The sequence below is a fragment of the Fukomys damarensis genome, unplaced genomic scaffold, assembly GCF_012274545.1.
Source record: "Fukomys damarensis isolate Sample0158 unplaced genomic scaffold, DMR_v1.0_HiC HiC_scaffold_17, whole genome shotgun sequence".
Classification (NCBI taxonomy): Eukaryota; Metazoa; Chordata; class Mammalia; order Rodentia; family Bathyergidae; genus Fukomys; species Fukomys damarensis.
The window spans coordinates 34,830,503-34,851,679 of record NW_022900929.1 but is presented as its reverse complement, the minus strand read 5'-3'; the positions used below and the strand labels follow the sequence as shown (position 1 = coordinate 34,851,679).

Genomic DNA, 21,177 nt, shown 5'->3' with positions numbered 1-21,177 from the left:
AGCATTCTTGAACCTTTAATTCAGAGCTTTCCATTTCTCGTATCAATTCAGTCACAGTAACGGGCATGGGATGGTTTCTACTCTGTGTTCCTGACATAGGAATATAGGTATCCCTTGCCCATTAGAGATGATCTCAGAAATGTCTTGGAAAGTCTTTGTTTTTCTGCCTCCAGGAAGCTCAAACTACTAACATCTCAGTACCACTCAATTCCAAAACAACTGCTTCCATCCTGTCTTTCATGTGTGTGCCAGGAAGGGTGGCCTCCTCCTAAAGTGGGCACTGGGCACCACCCCTCACCACTTGCACACAGGATGGCATGGGCTATGTAGTAAGCACCTTCCTGAATGGTTAGACAGTTGCCATCCATTTGGAGTATCTGACATCAGTGTGAGTCACTGTAGTCTGTTTTCGTTTAGTAGTTAAGAATATATTTTAGGGGCTGGGAATTTAGCTCATTGGTTCCATGCCTGCCTCAAAAGCACAAGGATCCAAGTTCAATCCCCGGCACCCCCCCAAAAAAAAATACATCTTCATCTTTTAGGTTTTGTTCAGTGCATATTGTCACGGTACTTGCTGGTGTTGTGTGGGGCTGTGTAGGTGTGGTAGGAAGACAGGGTGTCAGCACATGTGAGTCCTGACCAGCGGGGTCCCTGATCTTTCCCTACCCCATGTGCAGTCGCTTGTCCTTCGAGCGCTGGCCTTTCTGCATGGCTGTAGTTCCCCAAACAGATTGGAATGCAGGTCGCCTCCTGTTTCCGCCTGGCTGGAGAAAGCATCCCAGCTTCTCTGTGGTCCTACCCTCTGCTCTCGCTACTCCACTTCCCTGCGCAGGCTGGTGCTGACAGAACTCATTTCCCTCTGGCTCCACGGGAAGAGAGAGGGGCCTGCGTGGGAAGGTGGGCTGCCTCTGGACTGAGGGCAGTCACTCAGCTGGCCACAGAGCTTTACCATCTCCTTACTGTGTGCTAGGCTCCGTTCTTGGGAGAAGAGGTGCTGGACAAATATTGAAAATATGTACCTAAGCCAAAAAATCACTCAGGGATCTTTGATTACAGCAGTAAATGTCAGATATTAATGAATAGGAGCTGTGCTCTGACAAAAGGATTTTTAAATAATTATTAGGACCAAGGAGGGTCTTTCTCAGAATTAAATAAGAGCAATAATGAGACTGGTCTCCAAATTTTAAGTAATTGTTTATTTATTGTTAGGTGAATTTTTGTTTTCTCTTGAGACATGGTCTTACTCTGTGGCCCAGGCTGGTCTCATAAGTGCTGGGATTACAGGAAAGTGCCACTGTGCCTGGCTGAAATTTTATTTTTTTGTGCTACTAGGGATGTGCTACTAGGGATTGAACCAAGAGGGCTCAGAGCTGTATCCTTAGCACCCCCGCTTTTTTTTTGAGACAGGGTCTCACTATGTAGTTGAGACTGACCTGGAACTAACTATGTAGCCCAGGCTGGTCTTGAACTCACAGTGATTCTCCTGCCTCAGCCTCCCGAGTGCTGGGATTACAGGTGTGCACCATCACGCCTGGTGTCCCTTCTCTTTTAATTTCATTTTAAGATAGTCTTGATAAGTTGTCCAGACTTGGAATCAGCTGGTCTCAACCTCCTGAGTAAATGGGATTACAGATGTGCACTGGCAGAAATTTTGTTTTAAAAATAAAGTCACCACGGGCCGGGGATTTAGCTCAGTGGTTCTGCCTCCTGCTTCACAAGTGCAAGGTCCCAAGTTCGATCCCTGGTACCAAAAAAAAATAATAATAAAGTCATCAATGTTATTATAATTCTCTAAAAATGAGCTGGGTAAGCCAGGTGTGGTGATACACACCTATAATCCCAGCACCCAGGAGGCTGAATCAGGAGCATTGCTGTGAGTTGGAGGCCAACCTGGCCACATTGTGAGTTCAAGACCAGCTTGAACTACACAGTATAACCCTGTCTAAAAAAAAAACAAAACAAAAAACAAAAAAACTGAATAGGGATGCGGGAATGGGATAAATTTAAAAAGTTGGGTCAGGAATTTAGCTCAGTGGTGCCACCACTGGCCTCACAAGCACAAGGACCTGAGTTTGACCCCCAGTACCCCAAAAATTAAAAAATAAAATAAAGTTAACACCACCACCAAAAACAAAGAAAAAAAAAAGAGCTGGGTATGGTGGTAGAGCAGATAGTCCCCATACCCTGGAAAGCTGAGGCAGGAAGAGTTCCAGTGAAGACTGGGCAGTTTAGCAAGACCTTGTTTCAGAAGGAGAAATTTTTCAAGGGCACAGTGCATAGACCTAGGGTTCAATCCTCTGTACCACCACCAAAAAAAAAAAAAAAAAGAAGTCCCCTAAAATGTAATCTATTGAGTTGTTGGTTGTTTATCTTCAGCTTGATGTACCCTGCTGAGTCAGCCTCCTGACAGATAAGACAACTTTGTCATCTTATTTCTTTTGAAAATTGCTGGAAGGAAAAAACAATACCCTTCTTACATTGGAGTTTAACCAGGAAAGCCCCCTTTAAATCAAAGCATTTTCTTCAAGTTTTCCTGTCTTTTCCCTCTCCCCCGCAAGCGATAGACTTCATAGACTATAAATGCTCTTGCCTAAACCCAGATTGTGGCGGATTGAAGCAGAGCGGAAGGCTAAGGAAAGTAGTATCTTCTTGGCACCTCCTGAGTTGAATTCCTTGTGTTATTTCACATTCAGGTTGTTTCTGTTCATGAACACTTTTTTCCTAGGGAGTCTAGAGTTTGGCTTACTGCACATGAGAAATCCAAATCTGTAGGCAAAAATAGAGCGAGCCACTCTGACACACATATGACCCTGAGAGTACATCCATTTACTCTCAGCCTCTTCACTCTCCAAGTAGGTGAGCTGACAGACATAGGGCCAGGACATTCTGTTTGCCAAAGGGATCTCACGTTTGAGCCCAGCCTCGGCAACTTAGTGATACCTTACCTTAAAAAAATAAAAAATTCAAAAATAAATAACTAGCTCAGCGCAGAGACTCTGGATTCAGTCCCAAGTATGAAAAAAAAATGTCTATGTTAGGTTTCTTGGTGCACATCTATAACCCACCTCAGGAGGCTATAGCAGGGGAAGTACAAATCCAAAGCCAGACTGAGCAATTTAGTGAGAACTTGGCTCAAAATAAATATTTTTTAAAGAGAGCTGAGGACGTAGCTCAGTGGTAGAGCATTGCTTAACATGCATGAGACCCTGGGTTCAATCTCCAGTACCATTTAAAAGAGTAACTGGACCTGATGGAACACACCTACAATCCCAGCACTCTGGAGGCTGAGGCAGGAGGATTGCTGCAAGTTCAAGGCCAGCCTGGGCTTTGTAGTGAGTTTAAGGCCAGTCTGAACTACATAATAAGACTCTATCTCAAAAACAAACAACAGAAAAACCACACACATACAAAAAGAAAATCAGCAAGTTAAAATGTCAAATAGTTAATTTACAATTTTTTTCTGGTACAGGGATTTGAATTCAGGATCTTGTGCTTGTGTGGCCCCATGACCTAATGGTTACTAAATAGCCTTTTTTTTTGGTACCAGGGATCAAACTTGGGACCTTGTGCTTGTAAAGCAGGCGGCAGTACCACTGAGTTAAACCCCTGGCCCACTAAATAGCCTTTATGATTTTTTTTTTTTTGACACCTGGGATCGAATTCAGGACCTTGTGCTTGCCAGGCAGGTCTGGTGCCACTGAGCTATATCCCCAGCCTCCCTTTTGTGAATTTTTAAAAACAGTTAAGCAGTCATTCAGTGTTATGATTAAAATGCTTGGTAAATGATTATTTCTGCCCTGGAGTGGTTAACTGTATTTGCCTTCCTGTTATTTTGTTATGGCAAATTGCTAGTTTCTTCTCTTTAGTCTTAGTCTTGTAGGATATCCTGTTTTTGATCCAGTTTAAAGTTGTTATAATGTAATGTATCCAGTTTTTTAAATAAGATATACAAGCATACATTTAATAATCTACTTTACTTTCTGCCTCCTTGGAATTGCTACCATTGCTTTCTCTGTGCCAAGAAATAGCCCTCATCCTTTCTCCTGTACCATTTGCAGTTGTCTGCTAGGCACAGTCTTTATTTCCTGCCTTCCTCAGACCCAGCCAGCACTAAACCAGCCTGGACCTAACTCAGTGGTGCCGCCACCTGCCTTGCAAGTGGAAGGTCCCAAGTTTGATCCCTGGTACCAAAAAAGAAAAAAAAAAGAAAGAAAAGAAAATCCCATCCTCTGTGTACTGCAACCTAGACATTATAGTTTAACTAAGTGTATTAGTCAGCTTCCAGTTGCTGGGACAATATGTGCAATATAAAAAAAAGAGAGGTTTGTTTTGGCTCATAGCTGGCTCCAAGGCAAAAACAGCATAGCACAAAGTCATGGCAGAGAAAAGCTGCAACCAGGAGAGAGAGACAGAGACAGACACAGAAGAGGATTCCAGGACAAGAATACACCCTTCCAGGTCATACCATCAGTGACCTGCCCCCTCCTACCAGGACTTACTTCCAAACATGAGACTTTGGGAGGACTTTTTGGATCAAAACCATAACATTCCACCCCTAATTCCCGAAGAGCTCTTGTTAGTCTCATTATGTGAAATATATATAATCTACCTTAACAAAGTCTTTGTATTTAATCCATTTGCCAAAGTCTTAACAGTTCCAGCATTGCTGAAAAGTCAAAAGTCCAAAGTCAAGGCAAATACTTAGCTCTGAGCCTTTATGAAAGTGAAAAAGAAGGTTAATACTTTGAACATACGCGGGCACTGGATAAACATTCCCATTCCAAAAGGAAGAAATATGAGACAGGTGTGGTGACGCATACCTGTAATCCCAGCATGCAGGAAGCTGAGGCTGGAGAATTTCTACAAGTACAGGGCCAGCCTGGGCTACATAGCAAAACCTTGTCTCCTGAAAAAAGAAGAAAAAAAAAAGGAAAAGAAAAACAGAGGGACCAAGGCAAGCCCAAAACCCAGCAGGGCAAACATTAAATCTTATAGTTACATGTCTAACACTGAGGGCAAACCATGGTTAGATGTGAGCTCTGAAGGGCTTGGGCAGCCCCATCCCTGTAGTCTTTCTGGTTTGTGACAGCTCTCTTAGGCTTTTGCTTACTGCTTGCAGAGGTTTTTGTTTTGTTTTGTTTTGTTTTTTGAGACAGGGTCTCACTATGTAGTTGAGGCTGACCTGGAACTCACAGCGATCCTCCTGCCTCAGCCTCCTGAGTGCTGGGATTACAGGCGTTTACCACCACGACCAGCTTTGCTTGTGGGTTTTTTTCAATAGACATTTTGCTTTCCTGGCATCTCCCACTTTCTAGAATTTCTATTTTACCTTCAGCTTCATTCTGTACCTTCTCAGGGGCACACTGCCTGGCTTCCTGGCATTCTTATGAAAACTAGGTGGAAGCTGAACGTGGTGGCTCACGCCTGTAATCTCAGCACTCAGGAGGCTGAGGCAGGAGGATTGCTGTGAGCTCAAGACCAGCCTGGGCTACAAAGTGAATTCCAGGTCAGTCTCAACTACATGGTGAGACCCTGTCTCAAAAAGCCAAAAGAAAGAAAGAAAACTAGGTGGAAGCCTCCATGACTATACAACTCTTACATTCTGCATGCCTGAAAAACCAACACCATGTGATGGCTCCAGAGTCTGCCATCAGCTTTAGCAGTAGACAGGTCTCTATGGACCTCTATGTAGAGGCCTTTGAGGACTTGGATGGCTGAATTTGGGGATCTACTTTCCTAAGATGGCCTTGAATGATTGGCCTCTCTGAGACTTTTTTTTTTTAAATAAGGATAGCCTGTATCACCTTTTTTTTTCCCCTCTGAAACTCTTCTTCACAAAACAGTTTATATAGTAGTACCTCTTTACACAGTCCTATTCACCTTGAGCCTGTGATGGTTGGAGTCTTGCAGATTCCTGAGATGCCCTCAAGGCATCCTTCCTATTGTCTTTATACAAACTACTTGGCTTCTTTTTAATGTTAATATTTTCAGCAGCTACATTCTCCACGGCCCCATATTCCCATGGAATTTTCCTTTTGGGCTAAGCTACACATTTTTAAGTCCTTCAGCTCTGCCACTTGCTCCTAATTATCACTGTAGATCTGACTAAAAGCAGGAGGCACTTCCCGTGACACAGTCTGAAGGTTGAGCTGCCTTGAAATTTCCTTCACTAGATTAGTCTGTACCTTTAATGTAAATCTCCAGAAAAGTCTCAGGACCTGGGCAAAATTTAGACAAATTTTCTACCAGAGTGTAACACACATGGCCTCTAATCCAACTGGCAATGGAGTCCTTCCCAACTGAAATCCCTGAGCCTGACCTTGATTTTCTGCATTCCTATCAGCATCCTGGTCTTCTGAATTCCCACCAGTATCACACATCAAGCATTGGTTAACATTCTGTGGCATCTTTAGTGTGTATCTCTAGACCTTTCCAAACTCTCTACAGACCAGTTCCAAAAGCTTCTGAGCCATATAGTCAGGTATAGTCACAGCAGTAACTCCACTCTTGCTACTAATTTTCTGTTTATCACTTGGACAAAATATGGACAACCTACAATTTAAAAGGAGGAGAGGATTATTTTGGTTTACAGTTTCATTAGGTTCAGTCAATGGTTGGCTGGCTCCAAGACAGAAATGGCTTGTCAAAATGGCATGGTAGAGGAAAACTGTTCATACCCTAAAGGCCAGGCAGCAGATAAAAAGACAAGGCAAGATCCAGGAATAAAAATACACCCTTCTAGGTCATACCCCTAGTGACCTGTCTCTTCTGACCTGGCCATACTTCCAAACATGAGACTTGGGGGACGTTTAGAACAAAACCGTAAACTAGGTTTTTTTTTTTCTTTTAAGCTGTATCTTTCTTCATATAAAGTATATATTTATTTTGGGTTCAAAGCAATAGTCTTGTAATGATTTTGATGAAAATAAGAAACTACTAGCTGGGTGTATTGATGCACACCTGTAATCCCATTATTGTGGAAGACTGAGGCAGGAGAATTGGAAGTTTAAGCCCATCCTGAGCAACTTAGTGACTCAACAAGATCTTATCTCAGAAACATAAAAAAGGGTTTAAGTGTGTCCCCAGTTCAAAGGCACTGGGTTCAAATACCACCAGAGAAAGCAAGATTCCTTTTCTTCTTCCCCCCCCCCCCGTATGGGGAATCAAACTTGGGTCCCTGCACTTGTAAGGCAGGCGGTGGAACCACTGAGCTAATCCCCAGCCCGACATTCTTTTCTTTCTTTCCTTTGTTTTTGTTTTGTTTGTTTGTTTTTGAGACAGTCTTTGGGCTGACCTTGAACTCGCTACATAGCCCAGCCTGGCCTCAAACTTGCAGTCCCCCTGCCTCAGCCTCCTGAGTTCTTCAATCACAGGTGTATGCCACCACACCTGGCTAGAGAGAGACTCAATTCCTGAATCTTTCAGCTTTTTTTCCCCAGTAAAGTCCCTCTTCCTATTACAGTTATCCTTTTTTTTCCCCCCTTGTAGTGGACATTTGGGAGCAATAAAAACAAGAAGAAAGGAAAAGCCAGAAAAATAGAGAAGAAAGGAGCCATGAAGAAGCAAGCCAACAAAACTGCCTCCTCAGGCAGTTCAGACAAAGACAGTTCAGCCGAGAGCTCAGCCCCTGAGGAAGGTGAGCCGAGCACCCAGACCGGGGGTGAACCCATACCGGTCAGGTTGGAGAGGCAGAGGCAGAGTGGGGAGCAAAAGGGGCCACTCTTCAGCCTGATCTCAACCAAGAGAGCAGTGATCCTTACCTTTTCCATTGCTCGTGGACACTTTGAGAATCTGGATAAAAGCAGAAAAATGCATGCAATTCAGAAGAGTTGGTGCAACCCCTGCAGCCCACCAGTGGGACTGTAAGATTGCCCTGTGCTTGTCTCCATTCGCCTTTACCCTGGGTGGTTCTGCCTCCTCCCTGTATTTCATGGTCTGACTGTGGAGGGAAACCCTTGAGTCAGATACGAAACTCAGGAGAAAAATCTTTTACTAACAAATTCCAGAATTTTTTGGTAACAATAATTTAACAACTGAACTTCCTTCACACGTACATTGGCAAGCTAAATTTTCTTGAAAAGTAAAGCTTACTGGGCCAGGGATTTAGCTCTGTGGTTCTGCCACCTGCTTTGCAAGTACAAGGTCCTGAGTTCGATCCCCGGTACCACCAAAAAAAAAAAGAGTAAAGCTTACTATACAGTTGACCAAACATGATTTTAAGCCTATGCTTGGGAATATTAGCTCCAACTGAGTCAAGTACAAACTCTTGTTAAATTGATGATTTAACTTAATACTGATTAACACTATATATTGTCTTCTTATATGCCATTCCTTGTCTTTTCAAGACCAGAGACATTGGGAAGTCACTAATTAATTTTGGACTCATTAAAACATTGGTTTAAAAAAAACAAAAAAGTTTTTTTTGTTTTTTGTTTTTTGTTTTTTTAATGCTAACTCTTAAATATTGAAAAACTACAGAGTTAGAAAAATCAGCTTTCTTCAGCCACCATGGCAATAGTTGATATATCTAACAGTTGGCTTTTGGAAACCATTGTTAGTGTAGATCGAGGTGTTCATGCAGTCTAAAGCATCTCCCTGTGCACACTGACTGACCAGGGAGAGAGTATTTGACCAGGGACGATCTGGCACACACCATTGAAACGAGGCCACCCATTAATGTCACCAGTAATGGGCAAACCTGCCTGGAAGATGTCAAATGCTTCCTGGTGTGTGATACATAGAAAAGGATCCAATCACTTATGGAGTGTTTTTATCAAAACTTCATAACCTGAAAAAGCCAGGCGTGGTGGCACACGCCTGTAATCCCAGCACTCCAGAGGCTAAGGCAGGAGGATTGCTGTGAGTTCAAGACCAGCCTGGGCTACATAGTGAATTCCAGGTCAGTCTCAACTACATAGTGAGACCCTGTCTCAAAAAAAACAAAAACAAAAAAAACTTCATAACCTGAATTGTTTCCTGACAGATCAGCCAAGCCAAATTGGAAGACCATTGATAACTGTTAAATTACCTAAAAGTCAGTATTTAAAATTCGTTTTCTCGGTTGCACTAGCCACATTTCAATTATTTATTAGAAACATGGCAGTTACTATTTATTTAGGGAATATTTTTATCACTACCTCACAGAAATCTGTTAGATAATTTTACAGGCTTATGCTCTTCAAAATTCAATAGCATATAAGGAAAGTCTGATCAAGCTAGCCATGGTGATGTACCCCGCTAGTTCCAGCTAATTTAGAAGCTGAGTCAGAAGGATTACTTGAACCCTGAAATTTGAGGCCAGTCTGAGTGACATAACATGAGACCTTGTCTTATAAAGGAAACCAAGTAGGGCCAGGAGTGGTGCACACCCATAATTACAGCACTCTGGGAGGCTCAGGCAGGGGATCATAAGTTCATTTCCAGCCTGGGCAGCTTAGGAATTTAGCAAAATCCTGTCTCATAATAAAAAACATTAAGCCAGGCATGGTAGTGCACACCTGTGTCCCAGCATTTGGGAGCCTGAGGGCAGGAACAAGGCCAGCCTGAACTACGTACCGAGACCCTGTCTTGTAGGTAGGTGGATGGATGGCAGACGGATGGATGAATGGATGTAGCTCAGTGTGAAGGCCCTGAGGTCAGTCCCCAGTACTGGGGAAAACAAAATTAGGAAGGGAGGGAGGAAGGATGGACGCAGACGGGCAGGAAGACTGGCCCGATATAGTGACACATACTTGTAATTCCAACTACTTGGCAGCCTGAAGCTGGACTGTTAAAAGTTCAAGGCCAGCCTGGACAATTTAACAAAACTCTGTCTTAAAATTTTTTTAAAAGCTGAAATTATAGTTCAGCAGTAGAGTGCTTGTTTAGCGTGCTCAAGATGCAGGATTCAACCCCCAGTGCCATGAAAAGAAAGAAGAGACGAGATGGGGTACATTCGGGGTGGTATGGCTGTAGACAACAAGAAGAAAGAAAGCAGGGACATATTCAGGTTAAAGGCTACTAGAGAGAAGTGAGGACCAAATATAATTTGTGATACTAGACTGGATCCTACTTTGGCTGAAAAATGACTATTAAGAATGGTATTAAAACAGATAGTGAAATTTATATTAGATAATGGAACTGCATCAGTGCTGAGTTTCCTAATTTGATGATTGTATAGTGGGTTACACAAGAGACTGGCCTTTATAGTAGAAACATTTAGGGATGATGAGTTGCAGCCTTTGCAACTTTCGGTTTGGCACTATAACTGTCTTCGTCACTTTATCATGCCTGAGACACAGTACCTGGCACCCACAGTTTAAAGGAAGAGAGGGTTATTTTGGCTCACGGTTTCAGAAATTTCAGCCTATGGTTGGCAAACTCAAATGCAGAAATGACATGGTAGAAGGGCCTTTTTGGAAGAAAGCTGCTCATGCCCTGCTGGCCAAGAAGCAGGAGAGGGAGGAGGAGCCAGAGCGGAGAACACCTTTCTGAGTCACGCTTCCATGACCCCACCTCCTCACTGCGAGGGGCTATTGTGTCCCATGACCCAGATGCCTTCCCAAAGCCACGTTTCTGAACACATGCGATTGGGGGCATTCCAAACCATAACAGCAGTGACTAATAAAAAATGTACGCAAGGGCTGGGGATTTGGCTCAGTGGTTCCTCCACCTGCCTGACAAGCACAAGGGCCCAAGTTCAATCCCCGGTACCAAAAAAAAAAAAAAAAAAAAATGTATGCAAGCATTCTGTATGTGCAGACAAGTAAAGTAGAAGTTTAAAGGAGTGAATGAATCTGAGTGAATATATGAAAGGCTAGGGATGGAGCTCAGTGGTAGACTGTGACAAGAAAAAAAAAACATAGAAGAGTCATGCTATTCTTGTTTTTCTATAGGTCTAATTTTTTTCAAAATAAAAATACTGAGTTGAGAAGAGCAGTCTGATTTATTACTCTAGCCTGAACCTCCCTGGTGGGTGTTTGCATTTACAAAGGGACAACCTCTGGTCCTGGGGAGCTGAGGTGACCTGTGCCACTGCACCTGGTGCCAACAGTGTGTGGTCCCTGGATGTAGCATAACCCATGCTGGGCCTCTGTTGCAGGTGAAGTGTCAGATTCTGACAGCAACAGCTCCTCGTCCAGCTCGGATTCTGACTCCTCCTCAGAAGATGAAGAGTTCCACGATGGCTATGGGGAGGACCTCATGGGCGACGAAGAGGACAGGGCCCGTCTGGAGCAGATGACAGAGAAGGAGCGAGAGCAGGAGCTGTTCAATCGCATAGAGAAGAGGGAGGTGCTGAAGAGAAGGTACGGTGGTCACTCTCCCTCGTGCATCTCTGTCCCCTCTGCTTCCCTTGTTTTCAGGGCCTGCCTGCCCTGATGGCTCCGGCAGCCTGCAGCTCCTTCAGCTTCCACGGATGATTCAGCACATAGCTGAGATGAATGTGCCCTCTGCATACTATACATGGATGCTTGAGCCAGGCTCGACCACAACATGATGTTTCATAGGTTACATGTGCAAAACGCACTCTCTATGATATTTCTGACTTCTAGTGGGGTTAGTGAAGGACAGCCCATCATAAGTTGCAAAGGTGTCTGTGTATATTAGTTGGGGAGCATCTGTATAGGGACCCTGGCATTTGGAAACGGGAGTGCTAAGGCATTTATATTGAGGGTCACATTTATTGTCTACTCAGTGTCATCAGCTTCACTTGTGTTTTTCCTAAGGTTTTATTAGTAACACATTTAGGTGTGTTATTTAATCTTTAAACCAGCCCTATAAAGTTGATCATACCTTCTTAGGAAGCAGAACATTGGCTTAATGACATTAAGTAACTTAAGAGTGAACTTCAGGAGGCTGGAAATTCTATGTCTGTCTTGTTCGCTGCTGTACTCCTGCTACATAAAACATGGACAATATATGCATTGAAGATTTGTTGAAAGAAAGAGACAATGTTTGTCCAAGGTTTTTCGTGTGAGGTTTTGGGGATTTTGTTTTTGGGTTTTTGTTTTGTTTTTATTGTGGTGTGGGGCATTAAACCCAGGGCTTTTCACAAATCAGCTACATCCTCAGCCCTTTTTTTTTTAGATACTGTTTTGAGATAGGGTCTAGCTAAGTTGCCCACACTGGGCTTGAACCTGAAATTCTCCTGCTTCAACCTCCCAGGATCCTGGGATTATAGGCATCCATCACCATGCCCCCTGCTCAAGGTTATTTAGCCGGTAAGTAAATAGTTAGAGCTTGATTTTAAACCTGGGACCATCTGACTCTGTAAAACACATTGTGACAGCATGGTTTCCTGCTTCCTGTTATTTTACTTATTCTGTAATGCAAGTACAGTGGTACCTTGGTTTATGAACTTGATGTGTTTTATGATTTTGGGGAAGATGGCTGCATTTGTGTTTGCATGGGGAAGTTGGCACAGTTGTATTTGTCACCTGATACAAAGTTTACAAACAGGGCCAGGGATTTAACTCAGTGGTGCTGCTGCCTGCCTCATAAGCACAAGGTCCCAAGTTCCATCCCCGGTGCCAATAAAATAAGTAAATAAAGTTTGCAAACAAAAGCAAAAATTTGCCAAACATTTTTATTTGCAAATTGAATTGTTTGCAAACAGAAGTGTCATGAACCAAGGTATTACTGTACTACAAGCAATGTTCATTCTTGAGGGAACGTAAAGATTTTTTTTGTCTTGATAAAATTACTATATGATTTGATTTCTCCTGAGCTAAAAGCAGTGAGATAGTCATGAGATTGCCTTGATCTTAGAATTTAAATCTAATAATTATTGAAAGCAATGTGTTAACTCATCAACTGCTATATAAAAAATAAATGAACAAATAAATGGTGCTTTACAAATTGGCTTCAACCAGGCGTGGTGGCGCACACCTGTAATCCCAGCACTCCGGAGGCTGAGGCAGGAGGCTCACTGTGAGTTCGAGACCAGCCTGGACTACATAGTAAATTCCAGGTCAGTCTCAACTACATAGTGAGACCCTGTCTCAAAACAACAATAACAACAACATAAATAAATAAATAAATAAATAAGCTTCAAATATTTTAGGCTCCCACATAGAAATAATTTTTCAAAATTTACCTTTGGAATCTATTTTCATAAAATTCAAGAGCTGGAGTTTGTCGTTCCGTACAAGTTAGTGATCTGATTGTACTTCTAAGACTTTTGTATGTTTTAAAACATGCAGTGTTAAACTGTTTTGTTTTTTGAGACAGGGTCTTGCTGTGTAGTTCAGGTTGGCCTTGAACTCACAGAGATCCTCCTGCCTCTGCCTCCCGAGTGCTGGGATTACAGGTGTTGCACCACCACGCCCAGTGGCTTTTGAGTGAAAGTAGAACCATGCACCACTTAACTATGACATACATACATACATACATGTATGTATGTATGTATGTATGTACGTACGTATATCCCTCCAGTACCAGGGATCGAACTCAGGACCTTTTGCCTTCAAAGCAAGGTGCAGTGCCACTGAGCTAAATCCCTGGCCCTCCAGTTGTTTTTTTGTTTTGTTTTGTTTTTTGTTTTTGAGACAGGGTCTCACTCTGTAGTTGAGACTGATCTGGAACTCATTATGTAGCCCAGGCTGGTCTCCAACTCACAGGGATCCTCCTGCCTCAGCCTCCCAAGTGCTGGGATTACAGGCCTGTGCCACCATGCCTGGCACCTCCAGTTGTTTTTTAATAGTCAGAAGCTGCTTTGATTTTTTTTAATTTTTGCCATCTTTTTTTTTTGGTGCCGGGGATCGAACTCGAGTCCTTGCGCTTGCAAGGCAGGCTGCGGAACCACTGAGCCAAATCCCTGGCCCTGCCATCTTTTAAATGGCTGATCTTTTCTGTACCTCCTAACAGAATTTCAAGGTGAGCATAAACTTAGCTTTTGTCTTGGGAAATAAAATGATTGCAGAGACCTAGGACCCAGTCTGCTTAGTGTTGTGAAAATCACTGCAAAGGACTGTCTTTGGCAGCAGCCAGATCTGTCTCTTCTGGGAACCTGTTTGTTACTTCAGAAAACCCTTCTGAGAGGGTGAGCTGTCCTAGGCAAGAATGTTTGGCTTTCAGTCAGTAGACTTTTGTTGTGAGCATGAATGCTTCCAAGGTTACCTGCACTGGAACAAACAGGACTGAAGAAAGGGCACTGGAGTCACCAGGTGCTTGGGTGACTTGTGGAGTGGAGTGTGTGCTCCCGCACTGTGGCGAGCACAGCAGAAGGCTGTCACGTGTGGTCAGGAAGGCCCTGACAACGTTATGGAGCAGCGCCAATGATGAGGGGCTCCCGTCAAACTTGGGGTGTGTGCGCACATGTGTACATCTGTGCATGTTTTGAATTTGGCATCATGCCTGCCACCAAGTGCTCTGTCACTGAGCAGGGCCCTCAGCCTGATTTTTTAAAATTTCCCACCTTATGTGAAATCAGTTGACTGATTCAGTGGCAGTTTTTAGTGACAAGAACAGTGTTTAGGGTAATAAGAATTAAGACCAGAGGTTCCTTTGGGGCGGTACAATATGGTATGTCAAAATTTCTTCCTTATTTGTTTTTTGAGACAAGGTCTTACTCACTGTATAGTTCAGGCTGGCTTTGAGCTTAGTGTGTTGCCTAGGCTGGCCTTGAACTTGTGGTGATCCTCCTGCCTCAGCCTCAGTGCTAGGATTATAGTTGTACTCCACACATGCTTTTTCTTTTATGTATTTTTGCTCTACTAGGGATTGAACCCAAGGCCTTCTCACTGAGCTCTGTCCCCAAACCTTTTGTCTTCTTTTCTTTTTTTTTTTTTTTTGGAGGGGGTTGGGTATCAGAGATCAAACTCAGGTCCTTGTACTTGCGAGGCAGACGTTGGAACTACTGAGCTAAATTTCCCCGGCCCCCTTTTTTCATTTTTTATTTTGAGGGCCAGGGATTCAGCTCAGTGGTTCCGCTGTCTGCCTCGCAAGCACAAGGACCCAAGTTCGATTCCCAATACCAAAAAAAAAAAAAAAAAAAAAAAAAAAAAAAAACAAAAAAAAAAAAAAAAAAAAAAAAAAAAAAAGATCATCGTTGCATTTTTTATTTTGAAACAAGATTTTGCTAAATTGTCCAGCCTGTACTTGGACTTGTGATCATCCTGCCTCAGTTGCCCAGAGTGCTGGGATCACAGGGATCACCACCATACCTGGCTCCCCCATCTTTTTTACTTCATGGTGACCTTTGAAGGATCTCATATAATCTCTGTGTGTACCCACCGCTAGCACCCTACTCTCTAGCCAGCAGCACAGGGACAAGGTCACATTTTCAGGGCTTGGCTCCCTTGAGAGGCAGGCAGCATACAGAGTAGCCTGCTTATGGAAGGTAGCTGACATTTTAGGGCTGGAGATGTAGGAGAGTGGTCGAGTGCTTGCCTAGTATGTGCAAGGACCTTGACGTGATATCCAGCACTACAAAAGAACAGAAGAAAAACAGCCCTCATTTTAGTTAGGAGAGCAGGCTGTGTGTATCATTGAGAGAGTGCTGAAAGGCTTGCTGTCACTGGTCTGTGTGGTTCAGTTTAGAGCCACTGACCAGATGAGCTGAGAGAATCACTTACTTCATCTGACCTCAGCTTCCTCCTCAGGAGGGGTGATTGTAAGTCTTTTGCGGGGCTCAGGTGAGAATTGAGACAGGGTCTTGCTATGTAGTTCAGGTTGGTCTTGAACTCCCTATGTAGCCCTAGGACTTATGGTGATTCTCCTGTCTCAGCCTCCTAGAGTCCTGGGATTATAGGCCTGTGCCACATTACCAGATTTTAGTTAGTTCTTATGCTACTCAATATTTTTGTTATGTTCTTTTCACTCCTTATTAAGGCTGTTAATGTACATTTATAATGTGAGCTGGGGAGCACTATTATAACTTTAATCCTTTTTTAAAGAAGTTACTAAGAGAACAGTATGCTCCTAAATAACCAATGAGTCAAAGGCCAAAAAAAAAAAAACCCACAAGAAAAATTAGAAAATACTTCTAAATTATTGAAGATGATGTGGGGTATGGTGGCACATACCTTCAATCCCAGCACTTAGGAGGCTGAGGCAGGAGAATCACAGGTTCAAGCCCACCCTAGGAGACTTAGTGGGACCCTGTCTCAAAATAAGAAATAAAAAAGGGTGGATATGCAAGGCCCTGGGTTTCATCCCCAGTGCTGCAAGGATGGGGGGAGTGCTAAATTTTAAAATTGGAAGGTTATTTTAGAATGTTCGGATATATTCCTTTATATTGTAAAGTTTCTTAACTTCACAAGTAATTGTTTTCATTTCATAAAAGCCTGGTTTTTATGTGGGCAGTTGTTTTAAGAGGACAGCATATCTGTTCACATGTGTGCTGGAGTGGACCATTTTCCTCCTGCAGAAAGGTAGGAAGTGGTGTTTGTTAAACACATCCTGGAGTGGGGGTGCTGCTCATTGTTAGAGCGCCTGCCGTGCATTTTCAGGCCTTGGCTTCAGCCCCAGCACTCAAAGGAAAAGAATCTTTAACAGGACTCAGTTTTGATCCAGGAATAAACCACTTCTTCTGTTACATGAAGGTTGCGGGAAACCTGGTGTCCCCACAAGTCTACAGATACACACCGCTGAACACTGAATGTTTTCTCTATTTGACGACTATTCAGCTTAATGCTTTCAAGTGCTTTTGTTGTACTTCTCTTCAGTGGATTCACCGTATTCAATGCAGTACATTGGAGTTTCTTACAAGAAGCCAAAATGTTTATTCATTCCTGCCCCCAACATGTATATGTATATTTCCTGTCTCCTACTTAATAGAAATCAACCTTTGCATATTATTTTGCTTTGAAAAAAACAAATAAATATGTTTTAACCAGGTTTGAAATCAAGAAAAAACTAAAAACAGCCAAAAAGAAAGAAAAGAAAGAAAAAAAGAAAAAACAAGAAGAAGAGCAGGAAAAGAAAAAGCTGACACAGATTCAGGAATCTCAGGTGGGAGAGCCACTGGCCCTCGCTGTCCGGGGAGTACCCTCCGTTCTGGGTGCACACGTGTGTGCTAACCAGCCTGAGCATGCAGGTGTGGGGCTGTTCCGTATGTCTGCCTGTCATTGGTTGGTTTCCCTCTGAACTTCATGCTTCCCCAGTGGCTACACTGCTCTGCTCCTTAGGTCTGCATTTCCTGGGGAACACGCTCGAGTGTGACGTCCCTGCAGGGAATGTTGAGGACCCTCCTGCCCCAGCTTCTCAGATAATCCTCCAAGTGTATGTCATCCTAGACTTGGTATAAACACTGCTGGGAAAATTGGTCATCTCTGCATTCATCATGAAATACTAGCAAATATTAGATCCCAATGTAGGATGTTCTTCCAGAATGAGTTTATTGAGACAATTCTTAAACCTGTTGCTGGGTATGGTGGCACACACCTGTAATCTCAGTGCTCAGGAGGCTGAGGCCGGAGGGGCACTGCCAGTTTGAGGCCAGCCTGACTACATAGTGAACTCAAGGCCTTCCTGAACTACATAGCGAGAACCTGTCTCAGGAAAAAAAAAAACAATTTTAAGAATAAAAAGTAAACTTGCTTAAGAGGCAGGTAAAACAGGCTCATCTTACTGCTGCATCCTCTCTGTCCACAAGGGGGTGCCTTCTCCCCTTCCGCATGTTGAAGTTTCTGTAGCCCATACACTTGAAGGGCTGAAAGTTATTATGTAATTGTTGGATGTAGAGAACTTGTCATCTGCTGTTAGTAAAAGGCCACCCTGCTCATCTGTGTCCTTCCTAGGTAACATCCCACAATAAGGAACGGCGTTCCAAGCGGGATGAGAAACTAGATAAGAAATCCCAAGCCATGGAGGAGCTGAAAGCAGAGCGAGAAAAAAGAAAGAACAGGACAGGTGAGTGGGAGAGCTGTGCTGTTTACTGTGTGTTTCTCATCATGTCATTTGACTTCTAGTGCCCATTTTTATCCCCCCCCTTTTTAGCTGTTCATAATGGAAAATTCCAAACACAGTATTGTAGTGAGCCTCTACAGCTCCTTTGATCTTTCCACTTGCCATGGCTGTCTTGTGAAATCTGTGAACCCCTCTTTCATCACTTAAAACAAATTTAGTTTTAAGTTTCTGTGGTATAAGTGATTAAACCAAGGAGTGCTGAGTTGTGCCCCCATCCCTTTTCAAGTTAACTTTCAGATAGGAGCTCACTAACTTGCTCTGGCTGGCCTTGAACCTGCCATTCTACTGCTTCACCTCCTGATACGTTGGGGTGACAGGAGTGTGCTACTATATCTAGCCTTTCAAAATATTTTGAAGTAAATCTCTGCATCATCATATTTTAACCATAAATATTTCAGTGTGTATTTCATAAATACTCTGGTGGTGCATGCCTGTAATCTCAGCAATTTGGGAGGCTGAGGCAGGGGCAAGTTCAAGACCAGCCTAGGCAATTTAGCGAGACCTTGTCTCAAAATAAAAAAATATAAAACATAGGGAGCTGAGTGTGGTGGTGCACACCTGTAATCCCAGCACTTGGGAGGCTGAGGCAGGAGGATCACTATGAGTTTGAGGCCAACCTGGGCTACATAAAAAGTTCAAGGATACTCTAAACTACATAGGGAGACCCTGTCTTAAGACAAAAACATAGGAGGCTGGGGATATAGCTCAGTGTAAAGGCCCTGGGTTAAATCCCTATTCTACAAATAAATTATTTAATTACTTAAAAATATGTATTCTTTTAAACCTAACTTACATACTATTATCACACATACAAAATAGTAACAATAACATTCTCTCTCTCGCTCGCTCGCTCTCTCTCTCTTATTTTTTTGTACTGGGGGTCAAACTCTGGTCCTTGGGTTTGCAAGGCAGGCAGTGGAACCACTGAGCTAAATCCCTGGCCCTACAATAAATCTCTTAATATGACCAGATATATACTTAGTGTTTCTCTATTATAATTTGATTATTTAGATCAGGATTTTAAGCCTACATGTTATTTTATTAATGTGTTCTTCCTTGAATTACTTAATTTCTCTGCTTTTCTTCCCATCCCTCCTTGTCTTGTAATGTATCTGCTAATAGAACTAGATCACTTGTGTTACAGTTTTTCACATTACTAATTGTGTTTTATTGGAGGTATTCAGTGTGTTCTTCTACTCTCTTGAATTTTCTGTAAATTGGTAGAGCTGGGTAATTACATTTGGATTTATTTTGTTTTTTCAGTTTTTTGTTTCAGGAAAAAGGCTAATTTTAGGTAGTAGTATCTATTTCCATCAGGAAATACATAACGTGTTTGTCTCTCATTTGTGATATTACCAGCTGTGTCACTTAGGTTTCGCTGTCGTAACATGAGGTAACAAACTACCCCGGTTCTTCCCAAACCTGCGATTCAGCTGGAGTTGTTGTGGGGACCGTGTCTATCTCCTTGTCTCTCTCCTTGGTATCACGGTGACAGCAGAATTATAAAAGGGGAGGAGCTGGGGAAGCCTCGCAAGCACGAGGTCCTGAGTTCAATCCCCGGTACCAAAGGGGGAGGGGGTAACAGAAACACACAGTTCCTCTTATGGGTTAAATTTAGAATTGTCACATTGTCACTGTGGAGCTTTGAAGACCTGGAACTACCCAGTCACATGACAAAAAGCCTGGCCACAGCGCCCCTCAAAAAAGAAACAATACTGCATTTTGTCCACTGGTGATATCCCTTGATAATCATCACATGGGTCATTTCATTCCCTGAGAGTTGCCTGCTGACAGTGTTCCAGTCTCTCATTCTCTCTTCATATTTCACCTGGTCTGCTTGCAGAGAAAGAGAGACACAAGTGAGACACAAGGTCTCACTAAGTTGCTCAGGTTGAACTCAAACTTGTGATCCTCCTGCCTTACTCAGCCTTCCAGTGTGCTGGGATTACAGGCTTACGCTACCAGGTCTGGCTATTTTAATGTAGTTTATGTGTTTTAATCCATGGCAGTTATTTGTACTGTTGATACTCAATTTGTCAACCAATGGTGATAAGTGTCTTTGACGAAGAGTCTGAATGGTGCTTCTTTCTGGAGGTGGTGCTGGGAATGAACCCAGAGGCCTGTGCACGCTGGCAGGCGCTCTGCTACTGAGTTATAGTCCCAGCCCTCATTGTGCTTTCAACTTACATTTCCCTAATGAGTAGCAATGTTGGCCATCATTTTTCATGTATTTATTAGCTGCATTTTGTTTGGAGAATCTTCTTTCCAAAGTCTTTTTCTCATTTTCTGTTTCAACAGTTTCTGTTGTTGGGTTGTAGGAGTTCTTTACATTTTCTGGATATTAATCTCTTATCAGATACGATTTGCAAATATTGTCTTGTTTCATGGATTGCCTTTTCTTTTCTTTTCTTTTCTTTTCTTTTCTTTTCTTTTCTTTTCTTCTTTTCTTTTCTTTTCTTTTCTTTTCTTTTCTTTTTTTTTTTGACTGGGGATTGAACTCGGGTCCTTGTGCTTTCAAGGCAGGCCACCAAACCACTAGCTAAATCCCCAGCCCGGATTGCCTTTTCATTGTGTAAATTGGTCAGCTTTCTGTTGCTGGAACAAAAAATCCAACACACAATTTAAAGTGGAAAGGTGTATTCAGCTCACGTTTTAGAGGGTTTGGTCCATGGTAAGCCAGCTCCGTCACTTTAGACCTGTGGTGAGCAGGCCCTGGCAGAAGCAAGCTGCACACCTCCTGGGGCAGAGAGGCAGAAAGGAAGGGGTCAGGTATCACAGAGAGTCCCCTGTTCACACAACTGTGCTTTACTGATCTCTCAGCATCTCTCAAGCCAATCCAACTGGCAGTCAGATTAACCATCATACTTTTTTGTGTGTGATGCTGGAGATGGAGCCCATGCCCCTGACATTAAGCTACATTCTCAGCCCTTTTTTAATCTGTTTATTTTGAGACATGATTTTACTAAGTTGCTAAATTGCCCATGCAGATACTCTCTTAATAATGTCCTTTAGCCACGTGTGGTGGTGCATGTCTGTAATCCTAGCACTTGAGGCTGAAGGCAGGAGGATCACTGTGAGTTCAAGGCCAGCCTGAACTACAAAGCAAGACTTTGTCTCAAAATAAAGAGCTGTGGATTTAGCTCAGTGGTGCTGCTGCCTGCCTTGCAATCACAAGGACCCGAGTTTGATCCCTGGTACCAAAAAAAGAAAAAAAGAAGAAGAAAAAAATTTTTTTTTATTTTTTAAATCTTCTTTTCTTCTTCCTTTTTTTTTTTTTTTTTTTTGGGG

General features: G+C 42.8%; 1 protein-coding gene across 1 annotated transcript in view; it reads left to right on the top strand.

Moving 5' to 3' along the window:
* The window catches only part of Rtf1 (RTF1 homolog, Paf1/RNA polymerase II complex component), a gene marked incomplete at its 5' end in the record, with an annotated part of 80,143 nt that overhangs the window by 46,412 nt on the left and 12,554 nt on the right, over positions 1-21,177 (top strand). The window contains 4 exons of the mRNA XM_010625041.1: positions 7,489-7,636; positions 11,081-11,285; positions 16,818-16,932; positions 17,721-17,832. Of these exons, the coding sequence (XP_010623343.1) occupies positions 7,489-7,636; positions 11,081-11,285; positions 16,818-16,932; positions 17,721-17,832 (580 nt within the window). The remainder of the gene's footprint in view (positions 1-7,488; positions 7,637-11,080; positions 11,286-16,817; positions 16,933-17,720; positions 17,833-21,177) is intronic.